The 26202-nt window shown below is 41.3% G+C and overlaps 1 protein-coding gene across 1 annotated transcript; it reads left to right on the top strand.

The window, feature by feature from the left end:
- Positions 1-2087: 2087 nt before the first annotated feature.
- On the top strand, positions 2088-24693 carry shmt2 (serine hydroxymethyltransferase 2 (mitochondrial)). Its single transcript, XM_056437196.1, has 12 exons — positions 2088-2156; positions 9195-9386; positions 13316-13395; positions 15076-15276; positions 15496-15577; positions 17588-17710; positions 19331-19470; positions 19668-19830; positions 20260-20359; positions 21789-21944; positions 22652-22759; positions 23016-24693. Exons 1-12 carry the CDS (start codon positions 2124-2126, stop codon positions 23141-23143), a joined length of 1506 nt encoding a protein of 501 aa, XP_056293171.1. The 5' UTR covers positions 2088-2123; the 3' UTR covers positions 23144-24693.
- Positions 24694-26202: the final 1509 nt, after the last annotated feature.

Below are 26202 nucleotides of genomic sequence, written 5' to 3'. Positions count from 1 at the left end.
TATGTTGTCTTGATGGAGATCACAACTTCTCAGAACTTGGTCTTCATAACAGACTGTTTTACACTCGTGTTTTACATCTGCCCTAAAGTGATTGCCTCAGTCATAGAGTGAAGCCACCTCTTGTTTCTTGCTTGGAAGGATGCTCAATAGTATCATGATCTGCTCTTCATGCCAACGTTTATGATTACGAGACATGGGTGATGACCACAAACATGAAAATACCAATTTGGGCATTGTTCTGTGTCGATTAGAGACCCATGTTTTCATAGATATTTGCCTTTAACCTCTTCCTTTTTATTGTATCTCTCTCTCCTACTCTTCCTCCTCCTCCAGTCTCCTTCTTCTTGCTCTTCCTCAACATGTCCAGTGTCTACTCTCTGCTGCACAGCAGCTTTGATGCATTTATTTTTATTTAGTATGCTTTAATGCCTTTTTTAAATAAATTGACAGATTATAGCACCGAGGTACTCCACTTAAATCTACTGTGGTGCAAGATAACTTGGTGTTTTTCTCAACATGCATTTGGCAGAGGGCAACAATGCCATGCATTACAGTTGAAACAGAGACCTGACTCAGACAAGTAAACTTACTTATGATAATGTGATTGTCGTGTATTTTGCACATATTTGGCATCACGATTATACAATATGATCATTAAAAATGTTTACACCACACTAAACCTGACTTGTCTCGTGATGAAACACAGCACCAGAGGAACACAGAGAGCATCCAGACTCCCCACTAGGGGCTGAGATTCAAGCCATGAGCCTCCTTGCTATGCAGCAAAGGTGTCTATAGTTAAAAATGACTATGAAACAATTTAATCAGCAGCCTGCAAGGCTTTTTATCTAAACATGCTGCATTCATGATACCACAATTGCTTACAGCAAGCAAGATGCATATTTTTCTTGAAATGTTTTTGCTTTGACAAAGTTTAGAGGTGTGGTGTGCATTCATGTCACAGAGGGAGACTTGTAAAAAAGATAGTAAAAAAGAATGAATAAGTGGTATGAGAATACTATTGTGAGCATGAAAATGAAATGATATTGAAGATTAATATGTACAATCAGTGGTGGAAATTAACAAAGTAGGCTACATTACATAAATAAATACATACACAGAGTTGCATGTCAAAGAGCAAGAAACTAAAACCCCCAGTTGCTCCCCGGGCGCTTCACTGCTCTTTAATAACTAGGATGGTAAAAATGCAGAAAAGAATTTTCCCACTGTGGGATTAATAAAAGTGTCCATTATTACAAGTATTATAATTATTAGAATAATTATATTAATTCTTATTGTTATTACATTTATTCTCATTCTGTATAGTACAATTTCAAAATACTTGTTCTTGAGGTTCAATAGTTCCATTTCTGCTACTTTTATCGGTTATTTCTAATCCACTCCAATCCAGCAAATGTACATTTTTCGGCACTACATGTATTTGATAAAATTATCTGCATACATTGCAGATTCAGATGAATCATATAACATTCAACAGATAAATGATGTATTATTGATAAGATCTAAATGATACTTGGGGTAAAGTAACAAGCTCCAGTAGTATGCCATTATATAAAGTAATTGAATAAGCAGTTACAACATTAAGGTTATGTAACCTCAATGCTCTTATGCTTGTTATGTATTCGTATGATGTTATTGTTTCGTTTTTTAACATGGGAAGTACCTCTAAAAGTGCTATTCATATAAAATGTGTGATTATTATTGTTATGTACATGTTAGTACATCAATAAAGGGAATCGCATAATACACAATGAATTATTCTGAAATGGGCCATTCTTTATAATTGACAACTTTTACTTGTGGTAAAGTACAAAGACTAAGAAGTTTAAGTAGCCTATATTGTAAAGCTAAAACTTTACTTTTACTTTCTTAATTAAAATAATTAATTGCCACTGAAAACAGTAAATGAGAGATATAGTAAGCAGTAAGTGCCTGTCATGTGCACGGCTGGTTTGCGTAATTTCTTCACAACGGCCTACATTTCCCATCAGCCCTTTCGGCCGGTTAGACGTAACCACGCGTTGCCAATAACTTCAAACAGACCTTTCGCAGCCTGTCAGCTGTGTGTCGCCTGGCTGTGCTGCTGCTTGAGAACTGGAAACATGCTGTCCTTCGTCCTGAGGCGAGTCACGCGGGTACGTAGATTATAGGGCACTGGTTTTGTGTCAATGTTTCTTTGACGGTGTGTTTGAGTTGTGTAAATTAATTTAACCGGCGTTTCTTTACGGTTGAATCGTGAGCTAGCTTAACGTCAATACGGTTACTACAGTTGTGGGTGGGGGTTGACTGCACACCTGCTCCTCATCAAGTCACCAAATGTAAGGACGATTGCGGCAGTTTACCGCGTGCTATCGTGTCTGCCCTGTTCATATTACACATGGGAAATATTGCCCGCTTGTTAGCCGAAGCGCTAGCAGGCTACGTGCATGTTCTGCAGCTGCAGTTGTCCGCGTAATGATGCAACAGCGACTGCTCGGTTTCATCATGCGGTACAACTGCAAGAAGAAAACACGCCACGCGTCTCTGTATCACCAATCAGGCCCCATGTAACAACCTCTTTGGGGTTATTGAGGGACGGTAACTCAATGCAATTGTTATATATATATATTTATAAGAATTACACACATCTGTGTGGAGTCAAGTGAGAATTAGCCTCGGAAATTGTCAACTCTATGCAAATAATGCAAGAATAGGTATTCAGGGAACGCCCCCTAATAACGTTCAAAGGGCGAAATGAAGTATACTGCAGGAGTACAGAGGACATATTAACTTTCTACTTTGAGATAATTATGTAGCGTTAACTGATAAGGCTGTTTTTGTAAAAGCATGTATATATTTTTTTTATAGCTGAGTCAGCAGATTGTTGCTTTTGAAGCAGGAACTTTAAGGTAGCTGCAAGAAGAATGCAAGTCTCATGTTTCTAATTGATATAATTGTAAAATATTGTTCTTAATATATTTGGTGAATCAAAGCTCAAAGGTTCGCTGACCTTGTATGCCCCAGTTGCCCATTTATGAGGTAGCTCAAATTAATGATAAAACTCGTGGAAAGTATTTGTAAATACCTTTCAGCATAACGCATGACAATTCAAAACTTCCAACAATCTGCATCCACTCTTTCTAAACACAATCCATCACAATCTGAAGATTACAAACTCCAAGTATTTATTGCAGGTTTGTAAATATTATCTTATACTTCAAAGCTTTTGAAAGAGCGTTAATAACAATAGTAGTACGTACACTACATTACAATGTAGAGTGGGTTTAATTGCCCTGGTTAATTATTAGCATTTTTTATTGTTATGCTTTTAAGCTCTTTTTTATTTTAGGGTAAATGTAGGCCCCTTGATAAAAACATGTTTTAATGACCAATTAGTTGCACAGTGATCTCATTTCAAAGACATTGGGTTTTATAATTTGACAGCTCTTTTAATTAATTACTTTGCTTTGAGAGTTGAGGCATCAGGGTGATGGAGGTGTTGGGGAAAGAAAGTTGGTTAAGAGCTATTAATATCCTAATTTTGAACTTTATGAAGTGACCTATTTTGGAGATATGTAGTTTCACAAACAACTAGGCTATGCCACGTTTGTGCCAAAGTTGTGTGGCATGTATTCAGACCTAGTTTTTAAGTCACTGTGTGTTTGAAGTTTCCCAATAAACTAACGTGATTCACATGCATGCATGCTTTTCCTATTGGTGGTAATTGGTTTAGTGTGCATCTTCATTAATTTCTAGAATGACTCACAAGACCCTTGTTTCTTTTCTGGTCAAGGAATGCAGTGTTCCCACAGGATCTGTGTGTGAGATTTTAGGCGCTGTGCTTTTATTTCTTATTGCTGTTAACATACAGTTTTAGGATGGGTTTAGAGGTGGTTAAAGATGAGGGAAACTCAACTTTTCAGAGTTGTATCATCAAATATTATTTCACCTGTGGATAGTATCTGTGGAAAACCAACTACTCTGGTCATTATGGGGGTGGTTGCTGCAGGTTATGGAGTCTAGTTTGTCAATTTAAAAAACATATCTCTAATCCCATTTTGAGAACCTTTTTTCCCACTAAGAGAGACCAAAGAATCAAGGCTATCAGCTGTCACTTTTCTATCAATGCCTACATTATATTTATTTTGTTAAAGGGAACATTTCGCTATAGATTCTGTTTTATACATTTTCAACTACTACATTTATTTTATAGCCATTTTAAGCTGTTGAAATAGCTTGCTTCTTGTGCAGATGATGCTTGAATTACATGGATTTTGTTCCACATGAATTTCCCTTCTCACCATATAAAGACATTTTCAATCCCAGGTGCAATATGTACTGTCGGATAAAGCACCTAGACAATCCAGTATTTAACAATTTGCTCAACATTTGAGTTAAAAGTGACCCATTTAAATTGTAAACTCAAATAGAGCAAAGTGAGTAGAATCACAGAATGTAGAATTTCAATTTTCATATTTGACAGTTTAGGTTCTGCTTTGTGAGATTTGTGTCTTGGAAAAATGAAATAGGCTAAAATTCATTTCAACACACTCTACTTTCAACTTTGTTTCTTTTTTTATCTGATGGTGTTCGTAAGGCCTGCAAGACTACGGTTTGCTCAAACATCTTTAACTTTAAGGGCTACTGTGCTAAATACTTAAAAATAAATATCCCCTTTTACTTTTTCAGTTTTTAAGCATGCAGAAAAGTAACTAGCTTTAAAAGAAGATGTTCCCACACCTGAAGCAGTTTGTGAACTTTCTGCTCCTTCTTGACAATAATTTACTGGTTTGACCTTCTGGTCTTGTTACAACTAGACAAGAAGAAAGTCAACATGCTCTGATGTAACCAGCATCTATAAACTGAAAGACAGAAACTCTAGAAAACTATTACCAATCTCACCGGTTGTCTCCTGGTTTTTACCATTTAACAATGCTGGGCAAAATATTTGGTTTAAAATTTGAGAAGTAAATGTTTAATCCGTGAAATGTCCCTTTTTATAGACAATTTAGTTGTATTATTTTGTGCTTGAGTGAAAACCAAGTGTAACTTGTGGTTGAAAATATATAAATGTATGAACGTCAGTGTTTCCCCTAGGTTTACAGCTTTAGGGGGCGGGGCCGACTAACAAACACCTATAGTTGGTGCTTTTGCCAAACAAAAAAAAGTTGGAAAAGTTGACATTTAAAGACGCTCAACAATTAAATGCAGTATATGAATTGTTTAACTTTTTGCAAGAAAAATCAACTTCATTGTCAAAATAAAAAAAATTGGTAAAATGTACAAAAGAAGCTTACATTGAGTTTGTCAAAATAGGTGCAGTCCAACAGATTAGCTAGTTGGTGTGGTTAGGGTACTTCTAATGTCATAACTATATAGCTGTTTCATGCTTTATTAGCTAGTACAAACACTTGAATGCCCCACGACCGCCTCATGCTCCAAGACCAATGTGGGCTCAAATGATGAGGACTGTATTGCCTGAAGTACCATCATCACATTGAAGAGCCAAACATCTTTTCTGTAGACTGGCAGGAAGAACCTAGAAATGGCCGCTCCTGGTTTCCTCTCACAACTGTTAATGCCGTCTACATATTAGACAAAACATTCCTAAAACCAAAAATGAATCTAATTTAAGCTCTTTTTCATTCTCTATGTACTGCAGTGGTTCTCAAACTTTTTCTGCCATGCCCCACTTTCGTCCATGCTGAATTTTTATTGAAATAACAACTTTTTGTGACTCCTCCATTTGTGCTACTTTGAATTGAAAACCAACATAATCTGATTTCATCTCCATTAACTCATGTGAGAAGAAAGTAATTATGTTCATGACTGATTTAGGTGGCTCAAATGAGCCCTTAGTTGATCCAAACAAGGTTTTACAATGCAGAAAAAACCCAGTTAAAGGAGCAGTGTGCAGTCATTTCTAGCATTTAGTGGTGAGGTCGCAGACGGCACCCATCTGAATACCCCTCGCTTTGCAAGTGTGCCGAGATTAACTGACATAAAATGGGTCCTTTTGGTCTGTCCTGTCTGCAACTGTAGAAACATGGCGAAGCGAGATGGAAGTACAACATGGCAGACGCTGTCGAGGTCCTGCTCCCCATGTAGATATAAATGGCCATTTCGAAGCTCACTGAAACGCACTGATTCTGAGTTCAAGGGGATAATCCACTAATGTAAACATAATTTTGAATATTCTCCCAATGAATCCCACTAGATCCTGCATACTGTTGCTCTTGAGTGTCTAGTTTTGATTGAACAAACCATGACGAGAGGGTTGTGGACACAAGCCCAACGGTCCCCAGCACGCACCCGATGCCCAGTGTAGAGCTCTTTCACCATCATCGCTGTCACCACAGCATGTATGCATCGTTCCACTGCCTCCACCTCCTGGCAATTGGCTTCGTTGCCAGCATGGCTTATGTCTCTGACAACCCTTTGACCCGAATACAGTGGATTGGCCCCTGGACTCGGCCTCCGTCCCTTCACGCCTCTTCACCCCATCCAGATTTCTCAGTCGAGTGTTATCTAAACTGAATCGCAGGGCAATTTGTAACGGACAGCTCTGCTATTAGTCAGCGACGGGGAAAGAGGCAACTACGTGTCAGACTGATGAATGCTGCTGTCCTGTTGACACTTCTTCTCTCTACCCTTACATATCTTCCTCTTTGCTCTTCAGTGTCTCCTGCCGAGTCTTTTCTGTTTTGCTTCTGTTATCTGGCTGATTGCTGTTTGGTGCAGCCACTGATGGACAGCAGTCATCTGTAAAATGTACTCATCCGGCGCCGCTTCGGGAAATGGACAAAATAATACAGAACTAGGATTAATAAAATCGTTTTTTTCTTCTATTTGTCTTTGGGCACAGATGTTTGACAGGAGAAGCAAACTGCCAATAATTACCTTATCTTTGTCACTCGTATGCCGTGCATCTGTAGTTCTGCCATCATCTCGTGCTCGGTGCCCAGGTTGATGTGGTCCCGCCCCTTTTCTCAAAGCAAAGTTTTCATCAAGCTCACCTTCAAACAGCATCACCTGTCGCCTAAAAATAGTCCAGCTGTGACATATTCAGTGTTAGCATCTTGACTTTCACTTTTCGGTTTATCTTGTGTTTCTTAATTAATCTTCCGTAATGATCAGGGCTGGGAAGTGAGACGGGGAAGTGGCGCGACAGACCTGTGTGTTTGTGTCAGCCCAGTGCTGTCTCATTTGGATGCTGTGATGGCGATGACAAGGCGAGCTGAGGAGGAGGAGGAGGAGGAGGAGGAGGAGGAGGAGGAGGAGGAGGAGGAGGAGGAGGAGGAGGAGGAGGAGGAGGAGGAGGAGGAGGAGGAGGAGGAGTTTGTTTTGCAGTCGTCAGCAGCGCTATAATTATGGCAATGTTGGCTTGTGTCGGGTTTTTCCTGCCACTGCTCTCCCAAGCATTGGTGTGTCCCAGCAGAAGTGCAGACAACGAAGGACAGTTCCCGTCAAGATTTAATGACCCGTGTGATTTCTCAGCGAGAAACTTGTCCTCTAAGGCTGCCCGACCTGTCTCCCCAAGCCTTCATCTCTTCCAGAACCCAGGGGGGGGGGGGGGGGCTTCTCTCCTTTCCACCACCGCCACTAGTGACAGAAGGCCAGAGTAGAAACTGTTAGAAATCGTCCATTAATGTGCAAGTTGCTGCCCCTGGTGTCACCCCAGGGAGCAGATGAAGAGGCGGAGTAGAGACTAGAGGATGGGCCGATCAGCGATGGAGTAGATAAACTATCTGCATGCTGTTCCCAAGGATAAGGTAATCTTATTAACTGGTTGTTGTTTTTTTTACAAAGAATGTGTTGAATTATGAGACCCAGGTTGGTCAGAAAGCTTTTATTTCTGTACAACATTCAAATAAAATGAAAGAAGTGTTTTCTCTAAATATTAACAGTGCATTAAAGCCACGACAATAGAATAAGTACCTGGACATTTTTACACGACATGGACAAAAACACATCGATGTTCTCTTCCAGTGCTGAGCGTTGTGTTAATGGCTCTATTACACGGAGCTTGTCCCTCACGTGCCAGCACACCTGTATAGATAACTTTAGGTTGGCTTTGGTGGGATTGATCTCAACACAGTCATCATATTGTTGATTAAATGACAGTCGTGAGCCACTTTGTTGTCAATGCCATCAACCTGTCATGAAGGGGTTTTTCTTTCTATTTCTGTGTTTTCTCCCACACAGTCTCAGTGCCCTCTGTGTTGATAAGGGAACTTAAGCAAATAAGTGCACACATAAAGCACATCTGTAATACAGTGCAATCTTTTGTTGCTGTCAAAGCTTTTGTATCCCCTATGGAAAGTATCTACTGTATGCAATACCAAGCCTGACATGTTGGGTTTGAATACTCCATCACAGGCGCACAGTGCACAGAAGAACCAAGATTGAAGCCAGTATAGGATTTGTGTTTAACTTTTCTTTTCTTTTTTTTTACAGAAAATTGTATGGACTCACGTGATCAGGCATTGCAGCAGCAGCAGCAGCAGAACTTGACAGCCCCAGTCTAGATTAGATAAGCAGGAAGTGCTGAATCTGTTCTCTATATGTCTCCTTCGGCACACTGGGGCTGTAAAAGTCAGTCCCCCAGTTTGTAGAAGTGCTGATAGAGGCATAATTGAACAACCACGCTGATTATTGATATCATGCAAACACGCCAGTTTCTAATTATACCGGGCTACATATTGGAGTGTAGGAACAGAGGGCAGGGGGGGGGCTTCAAATGTCTTCTTATTTATACACGACAAGTTGGGGTGTTACTTCAAATAAGTAAAATGATCAAATACATTCTGTAGAAAAATATGTGCTCCGTGTAACGTCTCGCAATTATTTTCTGGTTGCTCTTTGTGTGGAGTCCCAGCTAGTTTAATCTTTATAGATAAGAATAAATATTCTCTGTGGGCCCCTTTTTGTATTTCCTGTGTCAATGTGTGTTAATGCAGTGGCTGATGGGAAGTCCTAGCAACAGAATGGCAATGAAAAGCTTGATAACTAAAAAATGCATGTTATACACCCACATTTTTTATATTTTTCTCATTTTCTAGCTACAATACTCCATAGTTGTATTGAAGCAATGGACATTTGCAGTGCAGTGGTTTTGTTGAACTGGCAATATCTGCAGGATGAAACTAAACTTCTCCCCTAACCGTGGCAACTTGCTTCTCTTCTGCTCACAGCCACTGTGCCAGCAAGCTCCAGTTCGTCTCAGTGTACGTGGTCAGCAGTCTCACGCCGCCACCCGGGCAGTGGATGAAGATCGTCCGTGGACGGGCCAGGAAAGCCTGGCTGAGGACGACCCCGAGATGTGGAATCTGCTGCTAAAGGAGAAGGACAGGCAGTGCCGCGGATTGGAGCTCATTGCGTCGGAGGTAAGACGTCTTGCTTTTATGGATCCTGTTTTTGTTTGACCAGTTTGACTGTATGTACATCCTAACTAATTGAGTGGTTAACAGAGAGATGGTAAAGGATGGTATGGACACCTAATCCCCTCTGATTTAATGTTTGTCTAAATGAATAGTCTTGCTAGCCTCATGGATATCTATTTTGGGTTGTATATTATTTTTTGTATCCATATCGCTGCTGCCAGCATTGATAAAAAAGCCTTTATCAGTGGTTCATCTAGACTCATTCTGTAGATAAATACAGTGCACAAAGCGCATCCAGTACAAAATTATATGGGTTGAAAATCATACCCTGCAAATGTGTTAATTCTTTATTAATCTTTATTCCTACCTTATCTTGCGGATGTGTGTATGTGTTTATTTTTTAGATATATATATATATTATTTTTTAAGGGGCTGGCTAGGACAGTGAAACTGTGACTTTCCTGCTCAAACACAAACTATATTAAAGATATCATGAACTCTGCCTAGTGTTAAAAGAATACATTCATTTTTAAATGTAGCTTCCTAAATGGTGAAAACGCTCACGGGGATACAGTACGTTTTGTAAGCCAGAATCGTCAGTCGTTACAAAAACATGTGGGTTACTCTTTGTTTCATTCCGGGGCTAAATGATGTGAAATGGATAATATTACTATTCAAAAGAGCAGAAGAGGTTTTGTCTTGAATTGTTCTTTCTCTCTCCTCCTGTTTCTTCGCCACAGTAGTTTTTCAGTGCAGTATACCGGCCCCTTGTCTACAAAAAGCCTGACCGCTCTAGTGTGAGATGAAGCTGATCTCTTCATTCTGCCTCCTCCCCACCTCACTCTGCGAGGCACATCACAGTAACGGCTAGGGAAGGCATTCCTTCAATGAAAAGACTAACACACACGCGCACACACACGCGCACACACACACTTCAAGGCGCTGAGAAGCAAATGTATTTCCTTTCGTAATAAATACAGAGTTGTCTGCATGACAGACGGACGCAGCAGAGAGCTTTTCCTGGAGCTGTTATCTCACTTGATCTCCTCTTGGCTTCTAGGTGAAGCATTTACATAACCACACACAACATGCATACACACACTCAGTGTGGAGCAGTGGCGGCTGGTGAAATTTTTTTGGGGGGCGCAGTTGGGCGACGCGGTTTAAATAGCACTCAACAATGAGAAGAAAAGAGGTTTTGAGTAGAATATTGTAAAAAACAAAGCTTTATTTCAAGAACACACCGCGCTCAACACGGTCCAATAACAACTATCAACACACTGTAACTTTGGGCATGAGAGGTTCAGAGCAGCTTTAAGAAACATTGGGCTGGGTTTCAGAGGTTTGCAAAATAAAAGAGTTTCACCCTCACATGAAAGAGGTTCAGAGCAGAATAGAGTCAGAAAGAGATCACATGTTACATTGGGTGACAGAGCAGACCCACTACTGTAAAGAAAAGTAGCCTCCTCTCTTTAAAGTTGGCAAACTTCTCAATAGCTCTCTGGTTAAAGTCAATCATGTCTGTAACCAGCCTGTTTCATTATTCTGGAGGGAATGTGTCTGTTTGTCAGAACTTCTTCGTTGTGTTTTCGATGCCAGTTCGGTCTCCTTCTGCTGCTCTGCTCTGCAAACAGGGTTAGCTTCATGCTGTTAGCGAGTTAGCTTCATGCTCTTAGCTAGATAACTGCGGCAAGATTCGTGCTTTACACTTGTCTGCAGCTCTTTAGATCCCTCACCCCGTTGTAGTCCAGAGAGTTTCAGTCCCAGGACTTTGGAACAACAGACAGGGGAATCTAAACACTGAGCTCCAGCTAACAGCTCCGTTAGCAACCTGCTCCCGTAGCTCCGTGGAGCTCTCTGGCTGAGGGAAGATACCGGTCTCTGATCTGCCGAATAGTCCAGTCACGTGAAATAATAAAACGATGTCATTGGCCAGAGCGCATATTTTTGTGCCCCAAGATTCACGTTTCATCCGCCAATGAGAAGCCGTCCTTGCCGAAACGACTGAAATGTTTGCTCGCTGCCGCACACACACGTTTGGCCGGTGTCCCGAAAATGGGGCGGGGCTTCTCTCCGTGATAATGAGTGGCGATATATTATATTTTTTCACATTAACTTAAGTGGTTGTTGACAGGCTGACTGTCTCCCACACACATTTAGTGTGTCAACACGGTATATTTACTATTTAAATGATTTGGCATATAATGTTTTTTGACAGGATGTATTTTTCTTTTCTTTTCTTTTTTTCATCTCAAAATTTTAAGAGGGGCGGCGCCCTAGCGCCCTCTGGACGCACCGCCACTAGTGTGGAGACGAGACTTTCTAACTTGCCAGTGTGATGATGTACAGTAAGTGTTGTCAGGGGGCCATACCAAAAGTGACTGTACAGAGTCAGGGTTGTATTTGTGAAGTCTTCAGTCTCCCGAAATTCACCCACACCACTCCGCTCCGCCGCTCTCTTCACTGGTTACCGGTGGCTGCCCGCATCCGCTTCAAAACACTGGTTCTGGCGTACCGTGCTCTAAACGGATCGGGCCCCGTCTACATCCGGGATATGGTCACACCGTACACCCCGGCACGTTCGCTCCGCTCGGCAACAGCCAACCGACTTGTGACTCCTGCACCTCGAGCTAATCACTCTACATCCAGACTGTTTGCTGTCCTGGCTCCTCAGTGGTGGAACGAGCTCCCCACTGACATCAGGACAGCAGAAAGTCTCTACATCTTCCGCCTGAGACTGAAAATACATCTTTTCCGACTATCTGGATTAAAACACAGATTTGCATTTCAGTGGCACTGGAATGGCACTTATTGTGGTGCTTTTGTGGTTCGACTGAGTTGAGGAAGTGTTGCTTCCTGTGTTCTTGTAGTTCTTGGTTTGTACTCTCGGTTGAATGCACTTATTGTAAGTCGCTTTGGATAAAAGCGTCTGCTAAATGACATGTAATGTAATATGCAGCAGGTGGTCACTCCACACGTATTTGTGTTCGTCAGTTCGTTAAGAATCAAATTAGATTGGTCAAATTTAAACATCCTGTCTTTTTTATATAATTTAATGTGTTTTTTCACATAACATATTTGCTTACTGTAGCCTTAGTATTTTGCACAATGTGCCATACTCTACACATTTGTATAATGACCTTGAGGAGAAGAAAGGTGACTTTTTGATACAGTTTGGATCACATTCCTGCATCTCCAGCATGCACAAAATACTTTTTAACGAACAGCAGAGGAAATTCCCAGAAAGGTATCATCAGATGGATTAGTTGGGTAAAGATTCACGAAATGACAAGTACAAGATGAACACAAAGTTGTAACAGTTGGCTGTAACTAAAGATAATTTTATTATTAATAATTTATTGTCTTGACAAATCATTTGATCCTTAAAATGTCAGAAAAGTTGACTAGCAAAAAAGTTTATTAAAATATGAATCGACGTTTTTCGAAGAGGTTCAGTAAAATAAATCTGATTCATTCTGCTGAAATCAGACTAGTAAAATTGGTCAGTGAGTCCAATACAAGTTACTGATATTGCATAATAAACAGAAATATTTAACATGTCTTCCTCTTCCAGCACAGACGAGATCTAAAAATAACTTTTATGATAAACCTCTTTTGCAGCAAAAAAATATACCCCAAACATCTTTTTTCTTCCGTCCAGTTAAAAAAAAGCCACCCCAATGTATCTCGGCATGTGCTGAAAAGTTTATTGCATTATCTTGTATCCTGCAGCAGTGAGGCGATAAGCATTGTGATGTGCAGAGTGTTAGTCTATGGAAGTCCAGAGGTTCAATACTGTAATGATTGCCTTTAGCTGGAGGGGGATTTCTCACTATCACTTAACAGACTTTAATTTGCCGTCCTTGTCCCTTCTGTCCACGCGAGCCATTGATCTGAGTGTGTGTGTTTGCGTGTGTGTGTTCTCACCACAGAATTTCTGCAGTCGAGCAGCTCTGGAAGCTCAGGGCTCCTGTCTGAACAACAAATATTCCGAAGGCTACCCAGGGAGAAGGTGAGTGTTTATTGAGCCACACCCCAGTTTACCAACACCGTCGTCTGCTTCAGGATGTTTGTTACATTTTTGCCCACATAAACGTACACATTAGACAAATGCTGGTTCATGCTGCGTTCTCTAGCTTGCCCTATAGTAGTTCATGCCTACCACGCAACAAATAATCCACAGCCTCTGCTTCGCCAGATGAGATTCCTGACGGGGAGTAAATTTAGTGTCCAGGCTGGTTATTGCACGTTTTATATTTTCAATTTAACTTTTTTTTATATCGTTCCCCTTACATCATTCACATTTCTTCAGAGCAAACAGAGCTGACCAGTCTTGAAATTCTTCTCATTTGATGCCTTTGATTCCTGGAATACAAGCCTACCAAAGATCTCCCTTCTACTGAATGTGTTTTTGACTTTTTTGAATGCTTTTAACTTCACATCCTACTCATCTGCTGTTTGCAGTTAAATGCAATGTAACAAAAGGATGATCTCACTGAATGAGTGGTTTGTGAAGTAGCCATCTGTTGCTCCATTCTCTGTAACTGAAAAGGTTTGATGAGCGTCATCACTGGAGATGCCCCCGATTTTCTGTGGTTGTTTTGGGTTAACATTGGTCTAGATTGCGCGAGACCAATGTCAGCAGCCCCAAACCACCAGCCTGTGGACCGGCACCGGGTCTCAAAACATTTGATACTGGTCTGAGGAGTAAATAAAAAAACTTGAAGAATAACAATAGCAGTTGCAGTAATTGCATTGATCTTGGGATGGTAGTTCTGAATTCTTCTCATGCAACGCTGTCATTTGTGGCCCCACATCACAAAGTGGATCGGACCAGGCGACTAAGGCTCCACCAAATGTCACTTTCTACATTCATTGAGTTTTTCTAATTACTCTTTGGATGTCTGTTAATTCAGGTACTCGACTCCATTTCTGTGCAAAAAAAATGTTTGGGGCTGTGCAGAAAATGTTGTTTTTGAAAAGCCAAATGACAACAAATAATGAAGCAGAATATTGAATGAGATAAAAACATGTTGGGAAGTTTGGAAATGATTACATCTTCTTTTTTTAAAACATTTTAACTGTTGGATTGAAGACTAACAGACAATTACATGAGGACTCAACGCAGCGTTCACTGTTTGAGGAGAGCGAGACGGAGAGGTGAAGAGGAGGTGAAGAAGAGGTGGAAAGTGGATTGCAGCATCTATATTGCTGCTTTTCCTGCCAGAGAAACGCTGGACTTTCAATGTTATTAATTTAGCTTCAAAGTACCTTGTAAAGTCCTACGAGCCACACAACACTATTCCAATATCTGCACTGAACTTCGTGAGTTCGATCTAATTGTATAGCGCTCCAACTGGACAGGTGCAATTGATGTAATGTGTACAGAAGGAATCATCATACACAAATTAAAACACAGTAACGACACAATCCATGAATTTGACAGTGTATGAATAGTTGGTGGTAGGCATATTCCACGATCCAGACCTCGATGATCCATCAGGCAGATAAAGGTAGAGAGGAGGAGAGGGCGGAGTCTCGGCAGGGCCATGGCAATATAAATAAGCAACTATTTGCTCAAAAGTTAGCCATATCAATTTAAAAGGTGATGATGGATAAATGTCTTCTATCAAATAGCCTGACGTTGTCTCTTGTCCCCCCCCCCCCCCCTCCTCTTCATCCATTCTCTCAGATACTATGGTGGAGCAGAAGTGGTCGATCAAATTGAGTCGCTGTGTCAGAAACGAGCCTTGGAGTCCTTTGACCTGGACCCAGCTCTGTGGGGTGTCAACGTCCAGCCCTACTCTGGTTCCCCTGCTAACTTTGCTGTCTACACGGCCGTGCTCAAACCTCATGACCGCATCATGGGCCTGGACCTGCCTGATGGAGGACAGTGAGTAGTCACCACAGATGTTGTTTTTATTCTTCACCTGCACCCTGTCACTTATAATCTCTTATCCTCACACTTTTCTGAGCGACTCCTAGTCTTTTGTTGTTGTTGTTGTTGGACGACACTAGTGCAACATTGGCACCTGGAAGAAGTTGTTTTCAAGGTAATGGAACTTTGTGTTTTTACTTTCCATTTGTTGACATGTTCCTCTCTGTCACTCAGTCTGACCCATGGCTACATGTCCGACGTAAAGAGGATCTCTGCAACTTCAATCTATTTCGAGTCCATGCCTTACAAGCTGAATGTAAGTCGAGGCCCCATCTACTGATATCACCCAACATGTTGTGAGGGGAATGGGACACGTGTGTTTTAAAAGCTGTGAGGAAGAGGCAGGTTTCATAATTTTCAAAAATGCTTAATGTATGTTATGCATGCATGTATACCTCTGAGTGTCAGATGAGACATTTCTTAATTCCAATCGTTCCATTTTATTTTTATATCTAGATCAATGTAGGCATGCTTTTCAGAATCGGTTGACTGACTTAAGAGCCGACCTCCTCATGACCCCGTGCTGTTTGTCAGAACTTCCCATTTGTCGGAAGCTTGAGGCGTTTCGATGTCTCCTACCTGCCGGTGCGACGCATTGCTTGTTCTGCTGCAGCACTCTGTCCAATCTTTACGTTGTATTATTGATCATCTGTCTGTCTTTGTCAGTTTCCTCCCCTAATTTTACAGTCGGTAAGAAATTGTGCTGGTATTTAAAGATAAACTGCGCTAATACTTTTTTAAAGGAATATTCGCAGCTGACTCTGCAATTCCCTCTAAAAATGATTGGGGGGGAAACGGTTACGCTGAATAAAGACCAGTGTTCAGCTGTACCAGCAAGATATTAACCTTATGTGCTGCTGACAATAAACCATACTTATTTTTATTATATTGTCAATACAAAGATTTTAGTTGGCTTCATCCAAAGTCATCAAATGGATGAAAAAATAATGATTAAAGAAGAAAAAATTACAATAATGTATAGATCTACAATGAGCACAAGTATCTAAATATGTGTTGAATATTCTTTGTCTTGGGCTGTCTTTGGAAGAAATTAAAGAAAAAACAGGATATTAATTTAAATAAACCGAGAAGAGGAGAACGCGTCCTCTTTGCTTTAGTGACCCACAAGGCGGGTGAGTTGGGAATCTGTGTCTAAACGTCAGCCCAACAAGCACTTGTTGCCAAAAGAGGGGCATAAACACGGGTGTTTTAGTGGATTTACTGTCGGCCCCCTTCACTCCCAATGCAACCTTTCGGCCCTTCAGTTGAGTATATGGACAACATTCAAAGTGCTGTTTTCCACTAGCATTGAAATCTGTACAACCAGGGTCCCATAGATCTGGGCGCATCGTATATGAGTGTATAGTATTTTACTCCTGGGGTCATAGTGCGGTGGTGTTGGTAGTGGCTGATGGATGGCCGTGAGAGTCTGCATGTCCAGACCTGCTGATGTATGGGGCAGGCAAGACCCCTCTGCGAGACAGATAATGGGAAATCGACAGGCTGGCCAGCACCACTGGCTCTGTCTTCACAATGAGCTGCTTGATGGAGTGAGGGGGCATCCATAGATGTGCTCTGGAGATGGGATATTATCAGGTTGTCTAAATAAAGCCCCCTCCCTCTCCTTTTCTCTTCTTATTCTTGTCCGTGTCTTCCTTATTCTCCATTTTTTTCTGTCTCCCACTTCGATTTTTCTACTTCATCCTGCCGTCTTTCTCTCCCCCTGTACCGTCTCTCCTCTGACGCTTGAAGGAGGAGTAAACATGTGAAACTGGAGGTTCAGGAGCAAGGCACACTTGTCATTTGACTGTTCCAGTCCGACTCCATTTCATGTGACTCAGATGTTCATCCCCCGCATAATGGATTACCTAACATATCTCAAATTTCTTATTTTAATGAAAAGAGCAGATAAAGTCTCCAAACCAAGCTCTGATCTGTTCAGCCTCATCACACCAGTTGAGTCAGGCCCTCAAAGGCAGAATTACGATAAGTAGGGGTGCATTTCTGCAATTGCTCAATCTTCTTCGTTGATATGATGGGTTAAAATGTCTCCCTTCGATAAATGACATCCCTTTTTGAAGGTAGCCAAAGTACTTCAAATGCAGCTGCTTCAAATGAGTTTCAAATGGGGAAAAAACTGGATATGTTTGTTCGTCGTCTGACAACTTTTTCTCGTCGTTTTTTCTTCCCTGCTGACGCTTACACTCCTTTATTCACTTCTTTGCGACCTCTTTTTTTCTCTTAATCCATCTCCCTTTCTCTGCAGACTGCAACAGGACTCATAGACTACGACCAGATGGAGATGACGGCCAAGCTGTTCAGGCCCAAGCTCATCATCGCTGGCACCAGCGCCTATGCCCGCCTCATTGACTACGCCCGCATCAAGAAGGTGCATAGAGAACTCTCTCTGTATCCTAAACTCACCCAACATGTGTGTGCGTGTTGTTGCTCTACATCATCCTCTCCTGCTTCCCGTTTTTTCATTCTGCAATATGAAGGTCAGAGCAACTTATTCCTCTTATCTAAAAACCTTTTTCCTCCTGAAGTGTCAAACAGACCCGCTCCTCTTATTGATGGCCAGAGTCACTCCCAACCATAGCGTCGCTAATTATTTTCCCACAATGAAGACCTGTCTGCTTAAAATACTGAGCATTCACTTACTTACACACTTCAACATATCCCACTGAAACCAAATTGTTGTCTCACATCACTGATGCTTTCCCTTGCCTATTCAGCCGAACTGAACGCGTATACTGACTCGCTGACTCGCATGTGCAAGGCAGCGCGTTCTGACTGCACCCTTCACTGCTCTCCTCGGCAGTGCACAAGAGGCCCCTTTATCTGTTTTGTGATACCCACCTGCTGATTCACTCCATGACCGCTTCCCTCTGTTGTTGCAGAGCCCCACTTTAGATGGGACCGTCGGATGGAGTGTCCCACCATTACAGAGCTGTGTTTTCATTAAGCACCATAACTACTTTGCCACTAGGCCTGAAGTGGGGCCATCTTTTTCCCCTGGCATGTTTCTGTGGAACTGTTTCCTGTTTTATGGCAGAATCTGCCAGGCCGGGCTCTTCTCGGTGTTGCCTAGATTGGAGCAGCCTTTTTTCTTTTTCTCCCCACTATCGCTGCACATCACCCTCTCGTGTTCTTTACCCCCTCCAGTAACCTGCCATCTATCCCAATAAACATGTGCTGATCCAGTTTAGATAAGACCAGAAACGAAGATTGTCATGATAATGAATATTAATTGGAACACTAAAAAGATTGTTTACTGCTCTGATCGCTTGCCAGCGAGTCATTTGCATGTTAGCGAGCTATTTATTGTTGGTGCCTTTTTCAATTAATGCTGGCAAGAGACTGCGAGGATTTATTGAATTACGCGGTAATATTTTGAGCCTCTGAAGACTGCCGAAGAGTTTAACAACGGCTGAGATATCTGCCCTTATGAGAAGATCGGTACTGCTTACAGATGTAGAGTTATCATCCAAACCGTGTTAAATGTTTTGGTGCCAAGAGATATTATCTATTTTTTTGCTCATTTCAATATCTAGATATAGAGAGGGCACAGTTGGGAGTCTATATCAAGAATAATCTATTCATAATTATATATTTACGATAAATACTTGGTCAGTTCACATTTTGCCTCTGTGCCCCATAGTTAAAATGAAGCAGTGACTGAAGCGGCCGTGCTGAATTTCATCTTAGTGGAGATGTGAGTGTTTACATCTCTTGGGTGAATAGAATATGCATCTTTCCTCTTCGTGCATAGTCTCCTGCGTTTAGACATTACTTCACATACTGAAAAGGCAACTGAAGAGGTTTTCAGGGCCAAACACGGACTTCAGGCTGTTACTGACTACAGTTGTTTGACAATAATGAACCAATAAATGCTTTTGTGTCTTGTACCAAAAATGTGACTCTAATTATATTTAAAATGTCCTGTTTCATGGTATACATATACATCCTAATTGTGTCTGTTTCCTCTGCTCCCCTCTTTTACCCTCAGCTGTGTTCTGACGTTAAGGCCTACATGCTTGCTGATATGGCCCATATCAGTGGCCTGGTGGCTACCAAAGCCATCCCTTCTCCCTTTGAACATGCTGACCTGGTCACCACTACCACACACAAGTCCCTCCGAGGAGTCAGGTAGGAACGAGAGACATTTCATTATGTCATTTGAACCACTGCATCATATTGGTTAGTTATTTTATGATTATAATAGCACTTTTAGTATTTTGTAATGTTTTGATTCCCCTCTGAGATGGCTGAAGTGTCGTGTTGGGTTGTAGAGAAACATACAATTGTAAAACTGCTTTGTCAGCTAATTGGTCTGTTCTGTTCAGGGCTGGCCTCATTTTCTATCGTAAGGGAGTTCGCTCAGTGGACAAGAAGGGGAAGGAGATCATGTACGACCTTGAGGACAAGGTCAACTTCTCTGTGTTCCCCTCCCTGCAGGGTGGACCACATAATCACGCCATCGCTGGTGTGGCTGTGACACTGAGACAGGTCAGCACAACACACTAATGCCCAATTTCACTATATGTGTATTGATGTAACACTGTATTACCTTGGTCTGGTATTCCAGAATAAGAAGTTGGTAACTGGTAAATCCAATTTTACAGTCAAACAAATCTTCCTATTGAATTGTGTTTTTGTTTTTTTCTAACTTGCTCCATGAGCTGCAACTGTTACTTCCCTTCCTTAACTGTGAACTCTCTGGATCTTAATGTTGTGTGATATGGCTATTACGATTTAAACCATGACAAAATATGGACAAGCAATGACCCTCACTTGTAACCACATGATATGTTTATCTAGTCAAGTTATCTTCTTGGTATCTGGTTAATATTGTCTTGCCCCCAACTGAAAAAAGTGCAAACTCTAACTTTAGTTCTATCTTGCTCAACCCTTGTGGTTTTGTGTCTGTGTATCCAGACACAGTCTCCCATGTTCAAGGAGTACATCTCCCAGGTACTAATGAACGCCAAGTCTATGGCTGCAGCTCTTCTCGGCAAAGGCTACACCCTGGTGTCAGGTAATCTAACTTGTATTAAAGCATATTGTTGTTGTAATTCACAGGGAGACGCTGTCCCAGCAAATGGCATAAATAAACGCAGAAAACCACAACTCTGTCATTAAAGAGAAATGTCACAAAATGCTAATTACATGACAGGAAAAAGGCATTTAAATGAATGATGTGCGAACAGGCCAATGCCAGTGTAGCTGTCCTGCCAGCCGAGGAAATAAAACCAGATGAAAGTGATCACTCTTAGCTTCAGCTCTTTTTTTTATGTATAGACTTCAATTGATACCCTAAAAAAATACAGACGTGTCCTGTGCTATCTGCATTGTGTGCATGCTCCTTGTTTCCTATCCATTTGTAGATGTTTGTGTAAAAAGGAGTGTGTGCTTACACAAGAAAGTTGGTTCTTCACTCAGTTTTGAGTTCATTGGATGCATCTTACTTCAATCAATGCAGTCGAATATAACAGTCCTGCAATACATCCTACCTTCATGAAGGTTGTAATGTTTTTTTTTAAATTGAAACTTGGAGGTTTTGATTTAACTGATTCTTTCAGATGATGTAGTTTGTCTATGATGCAACCTACGATCATTGATGTAAAAAAGAAGAAACTAGAAACCCCTCCAACGCAATACAGATCCACAGCACTCTGAACTGCAGCCTCAAGTGTTGCACTAGGCTGCATTACTGGTAGCTAGGTGTACCCAGCGCCGCCGCTCCCATAACGCGCACTACGCGCTGTGCGTAGGCACCAAGTCCTGAGGGGGCACCACAAAAAAGGGAACTTAAAAAATCCTCATAGTTATAATAATTATAAGGCCGATATTATTTCAGTCTAGAAATATTAGGCATCTTTTAGGCACGTATATCACAAAACAGGCAGAACAAGAGTAATATTTAATCGCTCAGCCCCCCCCCCCCCCGTCAACACTTCTCGGCTCCCATCGCTCTGCTGTGATGCGCGCCGACACATCCGCGCACACAGGTGAGCACACTCTCACTAGCACCCCGTCGACACTGCTCTGCCGTGGGTCACTTTCCTATCTCAGGGGGGGCATCGTGAAGGAGTTAAGCTTAGGGCACCAACATGGCTAGCGGCAGCACTGGATGTACCTACAAGTAAAACACATCTACATACTGGTTACATCTAAGTAACTCACAGTGCTCGGATTAAAATGAAGCAGATATGCTGTCAAATGCACGAGAAAGATGATGTGACTCATTGGATGCCCCGACGACGCATTACTCGACAATAATTTGGCCTCATTGTTAACTGCATGCCGTTTCATATCCTACAGCTTAAAATCCTAGCAGCATTAACGCATTTGCGTTAAACTCGTGTTGAGGTGGTCTGATCAAAGGCTTAAAGGCAGTTTGTGTCTACACAGTTTTGGACTTTCCTCATCTTCAAAACCTTTACTAAGAATGCTGAATATTTCAGACGGGACCGACAACCACCTGGTCCTGGTTGATCTGCGGCCGAAAGGCATCGACGGGGCTCGGGCCGAGAGGGTGCTGGAGCTGGTGTCAATCACCGCCAATAAGAACACCTGCCCCGGGGACAAGAGCGCCATGACTCCTGGAGGCCTCCGGCTCGGTGAGGAGCAGCTTCACAGTGCTCTACATTTAGCTTCACTCGGACAAGATCTTGTCATACTTATTGTTTACTTAATAAATTGTTGCTTATTTGTGAATTCAAAAGGGTTCCAACCTGAAACTTATGTCTTGTTAGTCACTTATTAATATGTAATCAACAATTCAACATTACAAATTCTGTATTTAACCACAAGATGAGTTCTCTTATGGTCAAAAGTACTTTTCCTTCAGCATCTTAGTTAATTTCACTCACTTTTTAAAAATGTAATTCTGCATATGGAAATTAGTCAGACACCAATTAAGCCACAAGCACTGAGCAGATCATGATTAATTGAGTGTTTGGGTTTTTAATCATCTTCCAGGAAGTTCCAGAGCTCCACATCCACACTGCCACATGTGTAGCATTGTCTTAAGGCGAGAAACAGAACGTATTACCTTAACTGTTTGTTTGAGATTGGGTCTGCAACTAAACGACCCTTCGGCCATCAGCATCATTGTTGGTTTGTCCCATCTGGAGTTTGTGGATTTATTACTGATATTTCAAGAAGCTCCAGGGTTCTGTTTTTCTCCAAAGACCATATGGTTCAGAAGTAGAATGTAAGGCAGGAAAATGTATTTGACAGTTAAAGCTCTAAAAGCAAAAGGAAGCGATTACCAGTCTTAACTTTGTATTTCAAGCTGCATATTGTGTGTTCTCTTCCCTCCCAGGTACTCCAGCTCTGACATCCAGACAGTTCAAAGAAGCCGACTTTGTGCAAGTTGTCGAGCTCATGGACGAAGGCTTCGAGATTGCCTTGGACGTCAAGAAAAAGACCGGTAAGCCTGCTGCCAGAGGGGAGGCCGATAACCATGTAGCCTGGTATTCGGCAAGAACACGGGCCTCAGCGCTTTGCCTTTTTTTATTTGCAAAACTATGTAGATGTTAGAGGCCGCAACGGTATAATATGTTATATTTAATTGTTGGATACTCAATCATTAGCTGACGCAAAAAGCCCAATGGCGATAAAACCAAGGAATCTAAATGACTAAAGTTGAGCCTTTTTATTTCTCTCTCCTCTGTTGTCATCTTTAGGAAAGCTCCAAGACTTCAAAAACTTCCTCCTTCAGGACCCAGAGACCATTGCTCGCATCGCCAACCTGCGGCATCGCGTTGAAGCGTTTGCCAGGCCCTTCCCCATGCCGGGCTTCCACGACCATTAAACCAAACAATATAGAGTCTGTGCGGCCAGAACAGCCAGGTGGCGCCGAGCTGGCTGAGTGTGATGGACACGACAGTGATGCTCGCTTGCTGCCTGTGAAGCACGCTTTTTTCAATCAGATCTGGAGAAACAACATTTTCTTTTTTTATATACTTTTTGCAATCCACCAATCCGTTAATGTAAAAACTCGTCCTCCAGTTTGAGGTTAAGAACCTATAAAGTCACTGTTTTTGTAGAACCAGAGAACATATTTTCTATTGTATGTGTAAAGATCCATCTCAGTCGTCGTCACGCACTTTCTCGAGTGGGTATGAGGAAGAAGAAAAACATGTCGAATCAAACGACAACCAACAGCTCTTGCTGTCACAGACTCTGTGACTGGATTGGTGTATAATTAGTTTTTTATAATGAGATCCACTGAGAGGTCTTAATGCTGTAAAGAGTCTTAATTAATGTCACTAATGTTTTAATTATATTCACAAGGAGATGTGTGCATGATGGCTTTCTGTTTATCAAACAGTTACACAAGGAGACGTTATGAGGTGGAGCGGTGGTCCACCGCACAACGTTGGCTCTTAGGATTATGTGGGGCACATTTTTCAGATCAGAAATGAACCCTAAATGTTGTCAAACATTATTTAACTTAAAGTTGTGTATCTTGTCCCTAAAAGTTCGATTACACAGGAGGTGGACGAAATCATTGCAATATCGAACATTCTAAAAACCCAATAAAGCATCACTACAAAATGTATTTATATGTTTACAGTTTTTTAAAAGTTTTTTTTGTTTTTGTTTAACCCAAATCAAATATATATGCTTATTTTTTATTATTGACGCTGTTGCTATTGCAATGTCTTATTTGTTCCATCAGACCAACAGTGATGGATTTAAATAGCTAAATATGTTATGATGGATGATTAACCAAATTGACAAATAACAGAATGTCATCGTGGATTATTTTATACTTTAAGTGCGTTTACAAAGTATCTATAGTTTTCTATGTATTATTTAATAAGAACTAACCCTGTAACAGCCAACTTTTTTGCATACATGTTGAGGTTTCCAACACCAGCTGGTTTGTTGCACTAGAAGAGTATTTATAGAGCAGTCTGTCTGACGTCTCACAATGATGGAAATTGTGAAGCAGCTTGATTTTAAAAAAATTATATATATAAAAACACCTCGTCTTGGCTCCCAGAAGGGACGTGTTGTCATTATCGCTGCATCAGTGAGGACGCGACCGCTGTTAGGGAACGATCGAGAAAAGAGCGTTAGAATCGGTGTTTTACTCTCTTACTTTGCACAAAACACTTCTAAAAGTGAACCAAATCCTCAATTATCCACATCACATGTTTCTGACAGCATCAATATACCAATAAGTATTTTACCACTTTGCTCAAATCTTTTTGTCTTTTATAAGCTCTTAATATGCTGCGAGCCTTTTTTTCCTGTCCATCAACAGTGTTTGATCTAACTTTCTTTTACAGAACATTTTATGAATTTTGAATTGGTATACGCCGACTCCTAATAAAATTCAATGATGCATCCATAGTTTGTGTTTCATCATTATTAATACACGTCACCAATCACACATTTTGTCACCAAAAAAGAAAACCACGAGTGTGGAGGAAGATTTGTTCCTGGGACCGCCAGACAATTACTGCAATGGCAAATAATCTCTTGAAAAATGAAAGATGCAGCGTCCGTCAAGGTCTTGTTTGCTCCTCGGTGTCCGGTGACGTTGCGTCGGGCCTCGTCTGCTGCGAGCCGCTCGATACCTTTCACACAAGCAGCTGCAGTGTCTCCGTCTGCTGCCGCACATCAGGACTGCTGCGCTTTGATTTACCCATACCCGTTTCCTAAATCCTGGACTATAGAGGTTTAAAGTAGGCCGTGTACAAATTCCTCTAAACAAATACTTAAACTATAGCGACTCCATTGATCCACCTGAGCGATCGTGGAGCTTCTAGCAGTGGCGCGGCCCTCGCTGGAGACTGAGCTGGTATCCATATGTCAAGTGCTTGTTTAGTTTTGTATCTGCATCTATTTTTATTTTTTTTTGGAGGAAGATGAATAATTGGCCCGTGTGCTCATTTGAAAGCTCTTCTGTAACACTGCTGCCTTTTTTTTAATCATCCACACAAAAAACAACTATAACCTGCACATACTCCTCACATGAGATCAGTTTGAGTTGCATCGTGATTTATGTTTATTTGAGAAACAAAAGGCCAAAAAGTGAGTGGCGCTGGGTTCAGATGTTGCCAGTGAACGACATACTTGGGTTTATTTTAAATAAACGGTGATGGACACAGTACTCGGTAATATGTCAGAAGGGGTAAACGCTCTTTTTTTTATATCAGGAAAATCTGGCAATTTATGCTTTGACATTGTATTCATATACATAAATAACTGTTCCACATGAGTTTGATGACTGAAATGTTTATGATACATGAATATTCAGTTTTTGTTCTTAGTCCAACTGAAATATTAGACATTTTTAGCATCACATCTGCTCTGTAAATGCCTTTTGTTCCCCTTGTGAAAAAGGAGCATTTCCCCAAAAGACTTGACTTGTCTTTCTTTTTAACAATAACTTCACTTCATTTTATAAAGAACACTTTGACTACTTATTTTTTTACTACAAAAAGATTGGACTAAAAGTAATTTGCAGATGAACTTTAAAGGATGAATACCATCGGATCCAGTTCTTCTCTGTGATGGCCGAGCATCAGTATTGGACCGTTCACACCACGGGGTTATCCAAATCTGTAATTGCTGAATAATAATCAATTGTCTCCTGAATACCAACAGACTAGGCGGCTGGAGCTCAGTGGGGGGAGTGGTCGGTTCGATGCCCGTTATCCCCATTAGTTGCATGTCGGAGTGTCCATGAGCAAGTCACTGAAGAACCCCCAGCTGCTCCCCGGGCGCTTCACTGCAGCCCACTGCTCCTCAATAACTAAGGATGGAGAGAATACATCTCATATATGTATATAACTATATGTAATATGACAATAAAAGTATTTATTTCTCATTTAGTCCCTCTGCATACGGGCACAA

This window comes from Pseudoliparis swirei, chromosome 18 (genome assembly GCF_029220125.1).
Source record: "Pseudoliparis swirei isolate HS2019 ecotype Mariana Trench chromosome 18, NWPU_hadal_v1, whole genome shotgun sequence".
Lineage (NCBI taxonomy): Eukaryota > Metazoa > Chordata > Actinopteri > Perciformes > Liparidae > Pseudoliparis > Pseudoliparis swirei.
Note: the sequence above shows the minus strand (reverse complement) of the source record. Positions and strands in the feature narration are given on the sequence as shown.

Bases quoted from the DNA above. Each gene is read 5' to 3' on its own strand.
- shmt2 (XM_056437196.1), top strand. From the start codon at position 2,124: ATGCTGTCCTTCGTCCTGAGGCGAGTCACGCGG. The intron at 19,471-19,667 runs GTAGGAACGAGA...TGTTCTGTTCAG, and splicing joins AAGTCCCTCCGAGGAGTCAG to GGCTGGCCTCATTTTCTATC. The intron at 19,831-20,259 runs GTCAGCACAACA...CTGTGTATCCAG, and splicing joins TGGCTGTGACACTGAGACAG to ACACAGTCTCCCATGTTCAA.